This window comes from Astyanax mexicanus, chromosome 8 (assembly GCF_023375975.1).
Source record: "Astyanax mexicanus isolate ESR-SI-001 chromosome 8, AstMex3_surface, whole genome shotgun sequence".
Classification (NCBI taxonomy): Eukaryota; Metazoa; Chordata; class Actinopteri; order Characiformes; family Acestrorhamphidae; genus Astyanax; species Astyanax mexicanus.
The window spans coordinates 34,141,501-34,161,673 of record NC_064415.1 but is presented as its reverse complement, the minus strand read 5'-3'; the positions used below and the strand labels follow the sequence as shown (position 1 = coordinate 34,161,673).

General features: G+C 38.6%; 1 protein-coding gene across 2 annotated transcripts in view; it reads left to right on the top strand.

Moving 5' to 3' along the window:
- The window catches only part of mrc1a (mannose receptor, C type 1a), a 39,115-nt gene that overhangs the window by 9,761 nt on the left and 9,181 nt on the right, over nucleotides 1–20,173 (top strand). Inside the window, exons 10-24 of one of the 2 annotated variants that reach the window (XM_022677636.2) lie at nucleotides 1,966–2,081; nucleotides 2,350–2,498; nucleotides 3,116–3,312; nucleotides 3,805–3,920; nucleotides 8,304–8,388; nucleotides 9,622–9,766; nucleotides 10,821–10,859; nucleotides 11,561–11,727; nucleotides 13,890–13,954; nucleotides 14,049–14,149; nucleotides 14,240–14,379; nucleotides 14,730–14,838; nucleotides 16,260–16,432; nucleotides 19,624–19,671; nucleotides 19,883–19,906. In XM_022677636.2, coding sequence (XP_022533357.2) covers nucleotides 1,966–2,081; nucleotides 2,350–2,498; nucleotides 3,116–3,312; nucleotides 3,805–3,920; nucleotides 8,304–8,388; nucleotides 9,622–9,766; nucleotides 10,821–10,859; nucleotides 11,561–11,727; nucleotides 13,890–13,954; nucleotides 14,049–14,149; nucleotides 14,240–14,379; nucleotides 14,730–14,838; nucleotides 16,260–16,432; nucleotides 19,624–19,671; nucleotides 19,883–19,906 — 1,674 coding nt within the window. The remainder of the gene's footprint in view (nucleotides 1–1,965; nucleotides 2,082–2,349; nucleotides 2,499–3,115; nucleotides 3,313–3,804; nucleotides 3,921–8,303; nucleotides 8,389–9,621; nucleotides 9,767–10,820; nucleotides 10,860–11,560; nucleotides 11,728–13,889; nucleotides 13,955–14,048; nucleotides 14,150–14,239; nucleotides 14,380–14,729; nucleotides 14,839–16,259; nucleotides 16,433–19,623; nucleotides 19,672–19,882; nucleotides 19,907–20,173) is intronic. The other variant, XM_022677637.2, reaches the window with a different exon arrangement.

Sequence of the window (20,173 nt, the reverse complement as noted above, 5' to 3'; positions counted from 1 at the left end):
CTAAAGAGCTAGCGCTTAGCAGCTAATGCTAATGATTCTTTAGCATCAGTGCTGGAGACACTTCACAAAAAGTCCATTATAAACGCTGTACTTTAGCGGAGTGACTTTACTGTTCCTTACAACCTGACTGGTAGGATTTATACATGAGACGCACCAAATTATAAGGCACACGGTCGATTTTTGGGAAAATTCAAGGATTTTAAGGGCACCTTATAGTGCAAAAAATACGGTAAGCTATTTATTTATTTAGTAGTGAAAAAAGTGTCAAAATGAATGAAAACATTTAAAATAATGCTCTTGGTTTTCGGCCTCAACCAAATATTTAGTTTTGTTTGATTTCAGTTTCGGCCAAAAATGTAATTTTGGTGTATGTCTAACACCCTGGTGAGATGATTGTGATATGAATATATAACTTTGGTTGGGGAAATGTGTTTTACCATTGAATGTACTTTTTTCTCTTGTATCTATTATGAAATATTCACAGCCCACAGGCAAGTAAAGATTTCATCCAGAAGACAGCTGACATAGCACTTCCTTTGACCAAAATGTTGACACAATCACTTTTCTCGTTTAGTGAGAAAATTCATAAAAGGATGTGGTGTGTCAAGAAAAAGGCCAAAACGAGCGTAGGGAATCCATTCCCTGTGGCTGTAGTCTGTACACGGTAGGGCTTACTCTGGAGTGCTGACTTGTTGTTCCAGGAACAATGAAGCTGTGAAAAACATCCATCTTCAGTCGCAGGGTCAGAGCTCATTACCGGAGGAAAATGCTGATGATGAGTGCTTTTGTATGTCACTGCAAGTGTATTCCAACATAAAAAATTGCCTTGTGGCTCCATGTTGCTGCGGGTGTTGTTAATGCTGATCACTGGGATGTGCTTTCAAAGAGTTGTGTGACTCAAAAAAATTAGGCTGATGACTGAAGAAGACTTTAAATTTCATAAAGAGTAGCTACCACTGTCAAATCTTTATTTCTCTTTATCTCTTTATTTATATAGAGTTTTTTTTTACAAGTGATGTTGTTGTATAGAAGCTTTACAAAAATGTGGCAGCAGAAAATCTGACAAAACATAGGATAAAGATCACACAACATAAAACACAGACATCCCAAGTTGCAAAAACTAATTTCAGGGAGGTACCCCCGGACCTTGGAAACCCTCATTAACTCACCTCAACATTCCTTTTTTTAAACATTTAGCCCTCCATGGGTAATGCAAAAATCACTATTACAAACTGTACAGTGGGCATAACTTTCATTGTATTTATTTTTACCAGACATGGATATACTTTATACTTTAGAGTAGTCAGAGGTGAAATGAGTTTTGATGGAAGCCATGATGCTCCTGAACGCATCCCATCCAGAAGGGTAAAAAAAAAAAAAAAAACACTGCCCGCCCACACTAAAAACTAATTGGTTGACTCACAGACTCTTTGCAGAAAACAGGGCAATCAGGACCATCTCTGTTTTGCATGTGCTTCATGAATATGCACTCGAGGGGAGCGCCTTTCTCTCCCTCTCTCTCTCTTTCACACACGCGATTGGGGAAAACAATCTGTGTCGCCTGCGTGCCCTTAGTGTTCACTTCCAGATTCAGGGAGATAACATGTATCTTTACTCTTTCATCCTTTTTTACTTTTTTTATTTCTGCCTTTCGCAAACAGAATTTCAAGAAAAATTAATATTTTCTTTATGGTCTGATATTTAATTTTTTTTTGCTGTTATTAATATGTGGTAGACTCCCGCAACTTCCGGGGGGTCTGAGATTGTCTACTGACATGACCAACTTGACCACACTTTACATGCTAGTTGTCTAGCAGGAGCAGTATGTTTAAGCTGGTTTACCAGCATGACCAGCAATACCAGGCAGGTCAACTAGCTTGACCTAGTGTAGATTTTATAGCAGGGTGTAATATCACCTTGTTCACTTCAGAAACTAAACCAGTTCTGATTTCTATGTTCCTCCAGGGTTGGATCAGGTACAGCTCTCACTGTTACAGCATTGCTGTAGAAGCCAAGAAGTTCAACGACGCAAAAACAACATGTCAGCAGAGTGCAGCTAGCCTAGTGCAGGTTTCTGGCAGGTAAGGCACTATTTCTTACACAGAAATGTAATCATATGTTTATCTGCACATCAGCACACTGTGAGGCCTTTCACTCAAACTAAAAATCATTACAAGAAGAAGGGGAGAACTCTTCTTAACATTCAATGAAATTCAATGTAAATGGTTTTAAGATTATCACAGAGTTTAAAGACACGTTGTAAAGAGCACCTGCCAGAATAAACTCAAAGACAGCGACAATATATGCTCTTGTCCTGACTGTGTGTGTGGTGATGTATTCTTTATTTAGGTACGAAAATGCTTTCCTGGTCAGCCTGATCGGTCTGAGGCCTGAGAAATATTTCTGGATTGGTCTGTCCAACACAGAGCGAGCTGACCGTTTCCAGTGGACCAACAAGGAGACTGTGGCATTTACACATTTTAATGTGGGACTGCCAGGTGTGTTTGCTAATAATTACAGATTAGGACGTTACTGTTTCATTAATATAATTATTCATGCCATGTATCTTTACTACCTTTCTTACTTACTATAGAAAAATGATGAAGTTATTATGATGTAATATTTTCACATTTTGAATCTGGTGCTAAATTAATTTGGGGAAGTTTGAAATAAGTAGATTTTTAATTCTTACTGATGCATATGCGTGAAACTTTTACATTGTACTGTGTTTAAAGGGAATGATTAAAAAAAGCACTTGCTAAAGGGCCAGTGTATAATTTAACAGTTGTTAAATGGTTGTAAATGGTTGAGGCTAAATAGTGTAAAACTCTATTATTTTGTCTTTTCCATTTAAAAAAAAAGGATTTTCTTCCTTTTTATTTTGTTTATTTCTGCCTTTCGCAAACAGATTTTTTTCTTTTTTCTTTATTTTCTGATATTTCTAAATGTAACTTAAATTATACCATTAGATTTTTTTACAAGAAAGAAAAATCAGTTAAGAATTTAGATTCAAAGGTCAGGAACTTTAACTGATAAATGTTACACTGACCCTAAAAAATCTGACTGAAAGAGTCACAAATGAGATCACTATTTTTATCCCTGTCTATGCCCTTAGATCGCCGCCAGGGTTGTGTTGCAATGCAAACTGGGACTTCAGCCGGATTGTGGGACATACAGTCGTGTGACACAAAACAAAAGTACATCTGCAAAAAAATGGCAGAAGGTGTTACTACAACCAAAGAGCCCCCTACAACCCAACCTCTCAGCTGCCCCTCTAAATGGATCAAAAAAGATTCTACCAGTTGCATTAGGGTATGATCTCACACACACAGACACACACACACACACACAGGCAGACACATGTTATATAACAAATAATATTGCATCCCATGACTGTTTTATTATATGAACATAAAGAGCATTGCATATCCATATTCTGCACTAAACGTGGATGTGATTCCTGCCAGACTCAATTCTAGCCAGATGATACCAGTCACAAACATTACCACCCACTGCTCTGTCCACTGTGGGTGGTAATGCTTTGTATGACATATTTCCGATACACACGTGAAACTGTGGATCAAGGAATGTTAAATGCCTGCACAGCTTTAAAAGCAGAATGTCCTGTTCATTTTACACCCACTATCAGGCCTCATCCAAACTCTGATACACACAAGATAACAAGATAACACCTCACAACTTATGCAGATGTAGTCTTAAATCGTAAGTTGTTCCACTAGGACAACACTTCCTTATCAAATTCCTGATTAAATAATGCTGTCCCATGACTTTTGGGTATTTCAGGTGTATAAATCTAAAAACGAAGATAAGAAGACGTGGTTTGAGGCTCGTGATTACTGCAGAGCCGTGGGAGGTGACCTGGCTAGCTTCCACTCAGAAGATGAAACCAATGCCCTACCGTAAGTTTATTTATATTATTTACACATATCCTAAGGGGCTACAAAATACAATTACTAACACGAATCCTTCTATAAAACTTTAATTAAATCCTAAATCTAATCCCGAACTTAACCTAAAACTTAGATTTAACCCGAAATCTAAACCTTGTCAGTTCATCGAGACCCAGCTGGGACCGACTGGGTCTACACATCCTGGCATGAGGCAGACCCATGGTTCCACAGCTTCCTCACATCGCAATATATATATATATATATATATCCTAGGAGCTAGTCTTTACTTCATTACAGAAGCAACAGCCCGTGGGCCCTCCGAGAGGTGGGATGGAAGATGGGCCCAACAGGACGGATTACACGGTGACGACGGCAACGGAAACGGATTTCGAGAACACCAGAACTCCAGGAAATGAGGAGAAGATCCTCCGAAAGTGTGCATGTGGATGGGAGAAAGTGACCACGTTCAGAGGCATCCGAATCCACCAGGGGAAAGCAAAGTGTGGTCAGAGTGGCCAACTGCAACCTTGCACTGCGACAGCAGGTGAGACAAGAGGGACCAAAAGCCAGGGCAAAAACCACAGAGCCAATGGACCCAACGTTGCTGGAGGCATGGGAACGACAGAAGGAGGCCCACTGGTGGAGAACGAGCTCTCACATGAGCATGATGACCCAGTCCTCACCACTTTAGACCGAGCAGTGCCAAACGCAGAGACCAAGAAGCCAGCCAGAAGAAGTAAGATCAAGTGGCCAAAGTCAAGCGAAGCAGAGGTATGGCGAGCACTAGAAGCAGACCTGATCAAGATCCTAGAGGAATCGCTGCACGGAGGGGGGGAGGCCAAGCTTAATCTGATTGGGGACATCATATATCAGACCTGCAAGGACAGGTTTGGCGAGGTTGTCCCCAGACAGAAGACCACCCTAAGAAAGAGGGGAAGAAGAGAGAAGGAAATCCTCCAATTGGTGCAAAGGCGGCGACAACTCCGCAAGAACTGGAGAAAGGCAACCCAAGCCGAAAAAGAGGGGCTCAAAGCTTTGTGGGAGGAGGTCAGGAAGAGACTAGCTGGACTTCGCAGAGCTGAACGCATTCGGAAACGTAACAGGCGAAAGGAAAAAGAGCGAGCCAGTTTTTTCAAGGATCCCTTCAAGCACGCCAGACAGCTGCTGGAGGAAAAGAAGACTGGCAAGCTTGAAACCACCAGGGAGCAGTTGGAGCAGCATGTCAGGGAACAGTACAGCGATCCGCAAAGGAGTGTCCCCCTAGGAACACCAGGATACGTACCCCAGCCTGCAGAGCCAACAGCTGAGTTTAACACCATGCCTCCCAAGCTCAGTGAGGTCAGGTATGTCGTGGAGAAGGCAAGGTCCTCTTCTGCACCAGGCCCCAATGGAGTCCCCTACAAGCTCTATAAAAACTGCCCAAAGGTGCTAGAGCTGCTATGGTACCTAATGAGAACTGCCTGGAAAAAGCAACTCGTTCCATCGGAGTGGCAAAGAGCGGTAGCAGTTTTCATTCCTAAGGAAACAAACTCTAAGGACATTAGCCAGTTCCGTAACATCGCCCTACTGAACGTGGAAGGGAAAATCTTCTTCTCAGTACTAGCCAGAAGGATGACCAGTTACCTGCTTGAGAATGACTACATCGACACCAACTGCCAAAAAGCAGGGGTGCCAGGATTCCCTGGATGCGTTGAGCATTCTACAATGATCTGGGACCAGATCCAAAAGGCAAAGAGGGAGAAGACCGACCTGCACGTCATCTGGCTTGACCTCGCCAATGCATATGGATCAGTTCCACACCAACTGATCAGTTATGCCATGGATTTCTTCCACATGCCTATCTGTGTCAAGACCTTGGTAGCAAAATACTTTAACAACCTGCAGATGTGCTTCTCCGCGCAAGACTTTACTACCGGGTGGCAACGGCTTGAAGTCGGAATTGCAATGGGATGTGCTATTTCTCCCATACTATTTGTAGCAGCATTTGAGATCATTCTCATTGGTGCAAGACAAATGGTAGGAGGGATCAAACTGCCAAACGGTCAGAGGCTTCCCCCACTAAGGAGCTACATGGATGATGTCACCACCCTCCTTCAGACAGCAGCATGTACATCAAGACTGCTGAAGAGGATGGACGAGCTGATGTCATGGGCAAGAATGAAGATCAAGCCCTCCAAGTCGCGCAGCCTGTCAATCAGGAGAGGAGTCAGGCATGACCACACCACCTTTGTTGTCGGAGGGGAGAAGATACCACTCCTTGCCGAGCAATCCATCAGAAGCCTGGGGAGGCAGTACTCAGCAGAGCTTTCTGACAGGCAGATGGGGAAAACCGTCATGAAACAGCTCTGTGACGGCCTGGCAAGGATCGACCAAAGCCAACTCCCTGGGAAGTATAAGGTTTGGTGCTACCAATTTACACTCTACCAGAGGGTAATGTGGCCCCTGAAAATGAGTGAGATCCCCTCATCAACCGTGAGTAAGATGGATGGGAAAGCCAACTCATTCATTCGAAAGTGGTTGGGGTTGCCACGATGTTTATCTGAAGTTGGCCTCTTTGGAAGAAACATGTTGCAACTACCTCTGAAGTCTCTACAGCTGGGCTACATGCAAGAGAAGGCCAGACTGGTCCTTGAGCTTGGGGAGTCCACAGACAGGTCAGTGAGGAATGCCAACATTAAGGTTCTGACTGGCCGCAAGTGGAATGCCCAGACCAAGGTTGACCAAGCTATCAGTCGCTTGCAACATCAGGAGATCGTGGGCAGAGTCCAGGTGGGAAGAGCAGGCCTGGGATGGGGAGATGCACCACGCTTCTGGTCCAAGGCCAACCGCAAGGAAAGGAAAGAGATGGTGGTGGCGGAGGTGACAAGGATGGAGGAAGACCGCTATAAGATAAAAGCTGTGTCACAGGGCCGACAAGGAAGCTGGACAACCTGGGAGGGAGTTACAAACAGGAACGTCAGTTGGTCAGATGTGTGGAAGATTCCACAGGCAAGACTCAGCTTCCTCATCCGCTCAACATATGACACACTTCCCTGCCCTCGGAACCTCCACCAGTGGTTCAGGAGTGAGGAATGTTGCACCCTCTGCAATGCTCCCAACGTAAGCCTCCAGCACATTTTGGCAGGCTGTAAGATCGCGCTTTCCCAGGGCCGCTATAGATGGCGCCATGACCAAGTCCTGAGGAAATTAGCCGAAGTGCTGGAGGAGTGCCGACAGGGAAGTAAAGCACCAGCTGCACCACCTTTGTTGCGGAAGGAGGGGTCAGGAGAAGTATCAGGCCAAAAGAAACATCAAGGCTCTTCTGCCCCGACCAGGAGTGGAAAATGAGGGTTGACCTTGACAGGAAGCTTCAGTTCCCCACGGAGATCACCAACACATCTCTCCGGCCAGATATAGTTGCGTGGTCGACCAAGGCAAGAGCGACGATCTTCATCGAGCTCACAGTGCCCATGGAGGAGGGGATTGAGGCCGCCTTTGAACGCAAGAGGGCCAAGTACTCAGAGCTGGCTGCTGAGTGCCGGGAGGCCGGCTGGAAGACCACCATCTACCCAGTGGAGGTCGGGTGCCGAGGCTTCATGGGTTTGTCAACCACGCGCCTCCTAAGGGAGGTTGGGCTCACTGGAGGAAGGCTCAGGAAGGCAACAAAGGGCCTGGCAGAGGAGGCTGAAAAAGGGAGCTTTTGGCTCTGGCTCAGGAGGAAGGATAAGGCTTGGGGGAAGAACATCTAACCCCAGTCAACAGCCGCAGGGGAAGACACCTACCAGCTGCAGGGGGTGACAGGGAGACGTCCCTGTCACTGCTCCGCCACCAGGAGACGTATCAGAATTAAAGGAGCGAAACGTTGGTGAATGGTGGTTTCTGGCTGATGACCCTGCAGCTGACTCATGGGCACCGGAGGAGGTGCGACAGGCAGTAATGCCTAGCAGGCTTAACAGCTACCTGTATAATCCTGACGAGTCCAAGTGAGTTTGTGAGTCAATTAGTTCAGCTAAATTTGGGAATAAATGTGTAAAATAATAAAAAACAACCACATTTGGTTCCATAAAGAACCATGTTCTTTATGATAAAGACATGAAACATTATTTCTTTACATTATTTGGTTTCTCCTCATGGGTAAGTGTATTTTTCTTACCAAGATCTTTCTAAACACATCTAAACTTTAGTCTTTTTTTGAAAACAAACACAACTTATCAGTTCAGGTAACTACCAGAGAGCACAAAAACCAGGACTGGATACTAGATTCAAGATCTGAGGTTAAAGACCAAGAAAATCTGAACCTGATCCAAAAGGCTTTTCTTATTGTCATTTGTATTTTAATTAAATAAATACAATGGATGTCTATTAAAAATATGTTCATGCTAAACATGTTATGTTTATTTATGTGTCATCCAGGTATGGTGGGAGTTCTGATCCTGCATGGATCGGCTTTAGCTCTCTGGATACTAATGTTGGCTTTGTGTGGTCAGATGAAACCCCAGTAAGTTTCCATTTTAATCACTCTCTAGTTACTCAGGTTAATAAATTACATTTACAGATTGTTTTCATCAGATTTGCCAGGTTAATGATTTTACTGAAGTGAATGAGGTATTTTAGAATATAATTAAACAATAATACATGCAAGGGAGTGCGGTAGTCAGAGATATTTTTATTGGTGTGGTGCCAATATCTTATATTGTAGCAGAAACCTCAAGTGTTTATTTTGATTATACCACAATTCTATCATCACCATTTATCCATTTTAAGAGGCACTATAAGGAACTAATTCAGCAGGTCTCGCTAACTCACTACTAAGTTAAGTAAAGCTAAGCTAAGTAAACAAAACTGTAATAAAAAAGACTTTCCTTTAAAATCAAACAAGTGCTGGATGTAAATCTACAAAGATTTCTCTTCTAAAAAACAGTTTATTTTGGTGAGTAAATCGCTTTCGTTTATTTACAGTATTTCTCCAGCACCAAGGCTGGAGCAATAGTGGCTTACACTAGCGGTTAGCGTTGAATGCCACCTGACAGCGATACACTGAGGACTCCTGAGTGTTTTTTACACCACTTTCATATGTGGTCCTAAATCGGATACATATCCGATCCATGGACATGAATGTGAACGGTCAAATCTGTATTCATTTTTCTTTTTTCTTTTTCGCATGAGCTACATGCTTCTCTCTCGTACCCACACTTTCACCTCCTCGACCTGAACATGTACTTCAGACCAGCTGTTCACTCTCCACTCCAGCAAAAGATGCTCCACATATGAGCTGCTAACACATCCATTTCACCTTTATAAAGCTACGAGCCATCTCTCAAATATGACGTTTTTTGTTGTTGGTGAAGAAGGCGACGTTTATATATGGTATCAATGTGCACATGAGAGGCATTTCAGGAAGAGATTCGTCACATTACACACAGATTCAGGTCACTTACATTTGTGAATGTAAACCGTCAAGAATAAATCAGATTTGAGCAATTTTGCTTGTAATGTGATTATAGCCTAAGAGCTTCACTCAGGGTGCCATTATGGTGCAATACCGGCACACCGAAACATCTCTCACGCTGCAGGGTTGGAACTAACTGTGGTATAATAAAATTGAAAATTGAAAAATAAAATATGTGATTAGAATACAGAAGAATAGTTTTTTTGTGTGTTTTTGCATATCCTAGGTATTTGTTTCTGTTTCTGATTTGTGTTCTCCAATGTTTGTGTTTTTTCCTGTTAGTCTAACTATGATAACTGGAGCTATGGGGAGCCCAATAACTACAATGATATTGAGCACTGCACGGAAGCTAGTTTCTACTATGGTCATAGGTGGAACGACAGGGCTTGTGAATCGTACAATGATTGGATCTGCCAGATACGACTGGGTAGGTAGCACACACACAAACACACACACACACACACACACACACAAAACGTAAATTTTTCTCAATTGCCTGTGGTTAACATTGTTTGTTGCTGTCTAATAAAAAACAAGTATCTCCATTTTTGACAATTTTTAGTTTACTACATTATTTGAACACACAAACTGTCCCTTACACTGTTTCAAATGTATTAATTATTAATAAATGTACCAAGAGAAATCATACAGAATTACCTGAAATAACCTCTTTTTACATTGACTTCTATTCATTGAAAGTAATGAATGATTTATGTCTCGCCTATAAATTGTTGTTTTAAAGATACTTACTTTTCACTGGACAGCGACAATATGTAGAGATTGGTGGCAGACATATGCTCACTGGGCATTGTGTTGAGTCCTAGAGAGCAGTGTTTTAATCTGTATTTAGACCCCATTGTTCTGACTGTGTACAAAGTAAACTTCCCTTTACTTATTTTTTACACTATAACAGTTTTCCTCTATTTGATTAAAAATCGTAACATATTATCTTGTTTACAGTATCACTATATATCACGGTATATTGAATCATAACTCCTGTACTGTGATGCATAATGTATTGCCATTTTTTTTCATTACTTCAATACACAGGCCTCAGTACTGCAGATCCATTATATGGTCTTATACGATTTTACAAAGGCTAAAAATATATGTTTATATACAGTATTTTACTATTAGAGGTGAACGTGTGAAAAGAGGAAGAATAAAGACAGGGTTAAACTGAGTTGAGTAAAGTGTAGAGTACACTACTTTAGAGTTTCTACCAACCAAAATATTTAGCTGACTGGTATTTTGTGGTCAGAAACAGACCTCTGGGGAGGGATTAAAAGATGGAACTGAAAATTGAGAACTGAACCAATCATGCTGACATACACTACATTCATAAAAGCATCTCAAAAGATATATTCACGTTTGATCTATAGTCATTACAATCTGATTAAATAAAATGTAACATAGAACATGCTATTTTTGAGTTCTACTTTGATTTCTACTGCGATTTACTTTTTTTTTTTTATTTGCAGGTACAACTCCAAAAGCACCACCTACGCAATCCCCTCAAGGTAGTAACTGCATGTATTTTACACTTCCTGCATTTATATACAGCTCTGGAAAAAATATGTTGTTCTTTGATTTTACCAAATTGAAAACCTCTGGAATATAATCAAGAGGAAGATGGATGATCACAAGCCATCAAACCAAACTGAACTCCTTAAATATATATACAAGGAGTGGCATAAAATTATCCAAAAGCAGTGTGTAAGACTGGTGGAGGAGACCAGGTTTATTCCACTAACTATTGGTTTCTGAACTCTTAAAACTTTATCAATATGAACTTGTTTTCTTTGCATTAGTTGAGGACTGAAAGCTCTGCATCGGGGTGTGTGTGGGTCGGTCCATCCTCCCCTTTGAGATTTTTCTTAAGTGTTTTTTGTTGCTTGCAAACTCCCGCTCCCGCCAATAACCACTCAGTTCTGTCCTGCGCTGCAGCATATTCTGACGGATCTCGCGAGCCCTGCGGGACTCCCGCGGGAGTGCAGACCTCATGACCATAATGTTCATTTTACTCAAACATGTAACTATAAATAGCAAAATCAGAGAAACTGATTCAGAAACTGAAGTTGTCTCTTAATTTTTTTCAGAGCTGTATTTTCATATTTTCTGTAAATTGTTTACGTTAAAAAAATTCTGCTGTAAGGTTCATGTTTGTGTGTCTATTTAATATGTATGCATGTTTTATGTGTGTGTGTGTGTGTGTGTATAGCGAAGTTTAACATTACTGATGATGGCTGGATCCAGTTCAATGGCAGTCAGTACTATATAAATACTGATCGGCTGTCTATGGACGATGCTCGTGCATTTTGCAAGAAGAACCATTCGGACCTCGTTGTTATTACTGGCCAGACTGAGAGAAGGTTTATATGGAAACAGGTAAAGTATGAGCTATATGGTGATTTTTCTGTAAACAGTTTATTGATTACAAGATTGGATCTCCAAAATGCATGCAGTAAAAGATAAAACGTACTTTGCAACATTTTTGCGGAAGTGTATTTCTTTTATACAGTTTTAGAAGTTACACCATACAAAGGTTTGGGCACCCCAAGTAATTTGAACTTTCAGATGAGTTATTTAGTTAGTTAAAGCTATGGATTGTAGGAAAGGCCAGATAATTGCATTGAAATTTCAATGCTTTATAAATATTAAAATTTTAATATTTTGGCTCCTGTCCAATCAGTCAGCCATAGTGGGCTTCTCCAAGCAGCTGCCTAGCACCCTGAACATTAACAGTACTAAAAACTGTTAGAAGATTTGCATGTGTCATTAAGAAATGGCATTTAACAGGAATGCTCATGTTAAACTTTGAATTTTAAGAAAACTTGCAAAAAAGTGCAAGAACTGCTCATAAGATTGCCAAAGGTCAAATTAAACACTCTGTTTAACAGCATAAAACCTTCAGGAAGAGTAAAGAGACCCTATAGTGGTTGTGCACTGTTCTGCTGTGCAGCAACACCTACGCTAAAACCTTAATAGGAATAAGACCTTAATGGAAAGTCATATCAGATACTGAAAGTGAGACATTTTGTAAAAAAACTGAATCAACTTAGAAATATGTCATGTAGTATACTGTGGAAATGGATACAAATCTGATCTACGATCACATATAAAAAGTAAAGATGGACTGATCATTGTTTTTATGCCATTTTAGTTTTAAAACAACTGTTTTTTAGATTTCTATTCTGGCATTAATGGGGCTCTGCAGCCTGTGCGAGAAAGTTTGTTTTAACTTCTAGTGTTTGACAGAAGTACTGCAGAGTCTTGTGATTTCATGCAGTGCTGCAACAACTTGCAAAATACAAATCATATAATCCGACCAGCTTTCATAATCAGCTAAATCATTGGCTAATAGATTATTTGAATTTACAAACAATATTTGAATTTATCGAACCATATAGATAGAATAATACATATCTGATTGATCCTTTCATCTGTATGTGAAAGTAATTTTGAATTGTAAAGATCCACACATCCCTGCAAACATTACCTTTGTGTCACATTAAGGCAAACATTAATCTTCATCACCCAGGTAAGGTTAATGATTCGCTTGCAAAAGAGAGTGTTGCTTAGTACTGACTCTGAAGGGTGCTCATACTTTTTTGTTATTTTCAGTTGTTTCGTTTTTCTGAGGAAAAATTTTGCTAAAGATATTAAAGACTTTTTTTATATGTATGCCTTTTAGAAATCAAGTCATCCTTCACTCTCTCAGAAACTCACAATAACTAACACATATTTAGACAGTAACTGCCAAAATGTGATGCTAATTAAATATTGTTGTTTTAATTAATAATGGTGATTAAGAATGTTGTAGAGGTTAAAGAATGTGAAACATACAGTCTGTGAGTACAAACAGTCAAACGTTTAGAAACGCTTCTCATTCAGTGTTTTTATATTTTTACTGTAGTCATCCAGACTATAAAGGAACACATAAGGAGTCATGTGGTAACTTAAAAAAAATAAATATAAAAAATACTCTGTGAAGAAGCATTTAGTTAGGCTCTTTTCTGGGGAGCTGTCAACTTGCGGTTTCTGAGGCTGGTAACTCTGAGGAACTTATCCTGTGCAACAGATGAAACTCTAGGTCTTCCTTTCCTGGGGTGGTCCTGATGGATGCCAGTTTTTTATAACGCGTTTGATGGTCTTTGCGACTACACTTGTGGATACTTTCAAAATTCGATTTTTTTTTATTTAGTTCCTGCCATAATATGGATTACTCATGCCATAATATGGAGAACATTACTCAAATAGGAATATTCACTGTATACCAACTTAACCTCACAAAACTGAATGAGAAAATCTAGCCAAGATGTGCAAATCTGTAATCTAAGCAATAGATTGCCTTTTTTAAAGAATCTAAAATATAATTATACTTTATTGCTGGCTAAATAATTCCATATGTTTTTTTCTTTATAGCTTGGATGACTTTAGTATTAATCTGCAATGCAGAACATTTTAAAATAATGAAAAACCACAAAATTTAAGGTGTGTCCAAACTTTTGACTGGTACTTTATTTTTTTTATGAATTCCCTTGATGCAGATTTCAAGAGGCACTGAGGATCAGTACTATATTGGAATGACAGTGGGGCTGGATAAATCCTTCAGGTAACACTTCTCAAGGGGTGATACTACTAAATGCTTAATAGGTTGTTTCGCTTAAAAATTCTATATTAATACTTTAATTTGTGTATTTATCTAGTTGGGTGGATGGATCACCAGTTGTTTATACATCATGGGATCAGAACGAGCCAAACTTTGCCAACAATGACGAGAACTGTGTTACCATTTATAAAAGCATGGGTAAGTAATAACTTTTTTACATTATTTTTTTATTGGTAATTGCAGTTGTATTTAAGGTTGGGGATACATCAACTCATATCTATCTTACAGGATTCTGGAACGACATTAACTGTGGAGTATCATTACCGTCTATCTGTAAAAGAAGCGCTAACTTTGCCACCAGCACAGCAGCACCCACCACTATACCAAAAGGAGGCTGTGCCCCTGAATGGACCTCTTTCCATGGAAAAGTAATGAAACAGTAATGAAAAACAATGTAGTGATGAAATGAAAGCCAAATTTACAGTTATACTCCTAAAAATAAAAGATTCTACATAAGGTTCTTAGAGCAATGCCATAGAATAACATTTTTTTGATTCTATAAGCAACCATTTTTGTATTAGAAATGTGTAATTGTGAAGAAAACATTTAAGATGTTTAAATAATCGTCTTTTATTGTAATCTCCATGTATCATTTGTAGCCCTTTCAATTATAAGTAGCTACACATTCAACATTCTTCATATAATCTAATTAAAATAATAATAATAATAATAATGCAGTCTATTATTTCTCATATAATGTAATCTGACTTTTCCCCAGTGTTATAAATTTGTAGGGAAGGACAGTGAAAAATCATGGCATGATGCTCGGCAATACTGCATCAGTCAAGGAGGCAATCTTGTGTCGATTCGGAGTCATGCAGAACAAGGTGAGCTCTAAACTTTTTATACAATATAAATGTACTGTAGCAATGGGATGATGCTTTTTGGGATAAGTTCTAAATCATACTAGCAGACATGCCAAAATGTATGCATTTTACGATTACTGCAACACTGAAGAAGCATAGACCTATTATTTAAAAATGTTTATTAAGAACCAATCCCCCCATCTACTCTAATATAATTAACAATTTCAAGCTGAACTGCTTGATTTTTGCACCAGGAGTGGCATAAAGTTATCCAAAAGCAGTGTGTAAGACTGGTAGAGGAGAACATGCCAAGATGTATTAAAAAACTGTGATTAAAAAACAGGGTTATTCCACCAAATATGTATTTCTGATCTCTGAAAACTTGAATATGATTAGAAACTTGTTTTCTTTGCATTATTTAAGGCCTGAAACAGGGCTCTAGACTAACATTTTGCACTGGTTGCACTGGTGCGCCAAACTTTTTTTCTTAGGTTCACCATCACAAAAGTTAGGTGCACCCAAATTTTCGACTGCATTGCATTTAACACCTCAGTTTTACAGGTTCACTTTTTAAATTGCTGTCCATATAGTCAATACTGGCTGGTAAGTGATTAAATAATACTCTGTTCAACATAGACTTCTTCATTTGTAGAACAATTTTACACGAACCTGAACTGTAAAAAGTTAAAGTGCTGAAATGGAAATTTAACATCTCAAGATAAATTAAGCAGAATAAATTCCTATTTAAACAAATTAAAAATATAATACCATTTACTTTTCAGATCAATAATTTATAATGCAATCAACCTTTTCTATTATATATATATATATATATATATATATATATATATATATATATATTTATATATATATAAATATCAGCCATTTCAAATAAATGCTGCAAAAAAATGAATGCTAAATATTTTTATTTGAAATAAATTTTGTCGTGTAGTTTATACAATAAAACAACAAAGTTCATTTTACTCAAACATATACCTATAAATAGCAAAATCAGGAAAACTGATTCAGAAACTGAAATGGTCTCTTAATTTTTTCCAGAACTGTACACATATAGACATTTTGTGGGCTTCATGCAAATTATATTATTGACTCATCGTACAAAATATGGAACATGACCACTAGAATATTGAATGACCTCAGTATTGCTCATTGTGTTTAGTTATTGTGAAGAGCCCATTATCATGAATGAGTCAGTATGTCAGTTTTAGGTTCCAAATCCAATGTCTAAATATTCTTACTAATTAACCATTCATTTCTCTTTAAAAGTAAGCATTCTTGTTCTATTATATATTCATTATATCAGTAGCATAAAATTGTCTTACAATGGCAGTAACATTTTATTGCAGTTATATCTGGTTATTAAGACAGGCCTAATTTGTCAGTGATTTCAAATGGTTTAAAAAACGTATTTGTTTTTTCAGCATTCCTCACCACTATGATGCTTAGTGCGTCTGATGATATGTGGATCGGCTTGAATGATGTTAACTGGGAGATGCGCTTCCTTTGGACTGATGGGAAAGGTGTTACTTTCACCAACTGGGCCAAGGGTCATCCAGTGTCGATTCCTGATGGACGCAGATCATATGGAGCTGATGTAAGTGGCCTTTAACTTATTAAAAACAAATTCCCTTACATATCTGCACCTGAAATAACACAGGAAAAGATGATACAAGTTAGCATCTAATAGTTGGAGTTACACAAAGAGCACAGCAGATTTCCTTCACCCATATTCTAAATCACTCACTACATTGACAAGCTCTTCCCAAAATGTCCCCTCGGGGATCAATAAAGTATCTATCTATCTATCTATCTATCTATCTATCTATCTATCTATCTATCTATCTATCTATCTATCTATCTATCTATCTATCTATCTACATCATTTTACTCACATGCACTGTACATCCTGCATATAGAATAACTATTTTTAAAAATATTTATATATATATATATATATATATATATATATATATATATATATATATATATATATATAAACATTTGGGGCTCTATCTTACACCCTGCGATGTTCATTGCTATCTTACATCCTGCCAATAGGCTGTTTTTAGGCCTTGTGCTTGTGTTGTTTAAAAAGCAAATACACTTGTGAATATATCTACACTTATGGGAGTGGTTGTCTCGAAATTAGGTGTTTTTCTGGTACATTTCTGGTGTATTGCTATCTTGGCAGCACAAATCACAGGTGCGCCACTGACTGAAAACAACCGAGACAGATGTCAACAGTCAGACATTCATTGCTACCATGGCAGTGATTAGACAACACAAGGGCACATCCCCAACTTGCATACACATGGACAATCTGCAGTGCACAAACCCATAACGCATGCCTGTTGGCAGATATGCAAACTATTACATCCACAATGAACAGAATGAACGACCGTGAATGAGCCGGTCAGTTTCCTCTGCTGAGAAGTGTTGGAAATGTCCAGGTAGCTGCGCCCCTTAAATAGCAATCCGAAAACGTCAGAGCTCATCTGGCTTTTAAAGGGAATGGTAAGTAATTCACTGATTGGTTTGTTAACCGTTGCACACAAAACTCTTATTATAAATATGAATTATATGAAACTATTATTAATTAAAATAATTAGTACATGCCTTTTGGTCATTTGGAGTAGCGCAAGGTGTACCTTTCCTGACGTTACGATAGCAAAGACACACTGACATGCCCTAAATCAAGCTGCACAGTGCACGATTGACAGCTCACCTATACATTGCTAAAATAGGGCCCCTTATCTTCATTTAAACAGTATTGAAAGGTGTAGCTTATATAAATAAACAAGCAAAACTGATAAAATGTCTTTAAAAAAATTAAGTTAATGAAAATGCTATTTCACATTTATTAGAACGTATGCCTAAAAATGCCTAAAATTAGACGTAGGTACAACACATCAGCTACAGATATTTAGAACATGGTTAAAGAGATTTTTAAGGAACCTGTATAACATTTTAACACATTTATTTAGGTTATTATTAGGTTAGATTATCTAGCAGTTAAAACAACTGACTGGCAGAAACATTTTTGTGTGTCAGCCAAAGGTTTTGTGTACAAAATGACTGAAAATGCAAATAAACTTGGTGGAACTACAATGAAAATCCTATGAAAACTGCATAACACTGCACAAGCTATTTTCTGTGAAATCCAATCTTAGTCTATAAACTATTTTCATTGTTCTGTATATTTAGTTTGCCAACAATTCATTTGTATTTGGGTGAATGACGTGACTCCTGTGCGACAGCATTATTGTCAATTAAGTACGGAAATAATAAGCCTTTTAGGTACAGATAAGAAGTCAACTATGACAGAAAATAAAAATTATTAAATTATTATTTACAAAAACAAAGAATTTTTATATGAATGTATGTGTACTCAACATTTATAATGTTTGAATATTTGCAAAAGATTACAATTTTAAAACTGGCTGGTTGAAAATTACTTTATCTCATTGATTGGCAGAGGTGTAACATTGAACTGCCCTCCCCAACTGTATTATGATCAACTATCAAATAATTCAGCTTTAAGTCAACTGAGACAATAGAAATTTAGCTGTATGCATTCCACCTTGCAAAAACTCATTTAATGGAGACCCTGCTGCCTACACAAAAAAGTCTACATCTATTGGTCTACCGAGCTCAAGAAGAGACCTGTATGTCCATCACTTGCTCTCCCAAAAATGTGCGTGAGCAGCCTGATGAACTGATTTCTGGGGTATTGTAGATCATTTGGGAGACTGTCAAAATGCGTGAGAAAGATCTCTGCAAACTGAGACATAAAATGTACAAATGTGAGTTAAGAGACATTTTTACTAAAATAGAGACAAAATACGGTTTGCAACTGTACTGGCGTCATGGTCTGGGTGCGGACCGTGTCATCATCTTCAAGCCATATCACTGTCTTTAAGAGCAAATCTTCTTTTTCCTTACTTCAGCTTTTCATCTTTTCTGAAGGGGAACTCCAACTCGAGTCCAGTACCACAACTGAAAAGACTCTTGTTAATACTGCTTATTAAGGCACTGTTGCGATGTCTGATGTGCATGATATTCAGTGTTTGCGGTTCTAAAACTATGAAACGAACTAAAAAGATTACCATAATTTTAGGATGGCTTAAGCGCTGTCCCTGATTGTTTTCACCAGTGTTTCTTTGCGTCGGCATCAACAGTCTGGATTAAATTGTTCTCTTTTTGTGGACCTGGATAAAACACCTGTTTTCAAAACCGATGTTTTCAACTTTGCTTGTGTCCGTTGGATGTGTCCATTTTGGTTTTTTGACCGAAACACTTTCCTGGCCAGCTCTGACGTTTTCTAAACTCAACACATCACTGTATATGGAAGTAGTTTAAAGATATTCGACCAATGGATCATTGCTTTTCCGATGTCTTTTGATGTGTTGTTTGCTGCGACTCCTCCAGTGTGAGATATAAGGCAGTATGATGAGTCATGACTGCACTTTATACAGTATGTCAGAGCACAAGGAAACTGACTTTCTCTCTCTCATGCTACTGCAAACAGCTTTGCGAAATTTTCTTCACGGTGGCACGAGTTACGTTCTTTAAGGCCTCGAAAAAAGAAGAAATTCAACAATTTTGAAATCTAGAAGATATTCTATTCTATTCTATTACTTTCCCTTGTGTTTCAAGAAGAAATAAGACACTGTTTATAATTTAATTTCTTCACATACTGTTCTTAGAATCCAGTGTACTGTTTGCCACGTGTACATAAAAGTTCCTGAATCTGAAAATCTTTTATTTGCTTTTTGTTTATTACAGGCTGATGATTTCTTTCGGCCCATGTGGGAACATAGCAGGGCTAAAAGGGTAGGTCTTCAAACATTTGTACAAAGAAAAGCTGTAGTCAGATTGTGACTACAGTTGATTTTGATATGGGACAGACAGCCCATGTTTTTCAGTTCATATCCCTCTTTGAGAACGAAATCTCTCATTTTTAATCTGGGAGTCATTCTATTGCTTTACATGTTTTATTCTTTCTACAACCCTGATGGTTGCCTTTCTTTTTTCTTAATTTTAGAGTATGTGGATTGAAGAAATAAAGGTAGGTCTTGAACAAGTCTTTTCCAGGAATTTTTAGCATACTGTCATTTCTCATTTTTGAGTGTTATCCTTGCATTCTTTGGAATTCTTTTACTCAACAGGGACATGTCCTCTCATACCTTTTGTCATGTGTGGCACTCATTACGCAGCATGTCCCGGGCTGAAAAATAACTGCACTAATACATGGATTTGTCATTACCATCCTCGAATCTGGAAATGCTGTTTTAGCATGTGTTATGATGCTCATCTCGTCTTTACCGCATGAAAT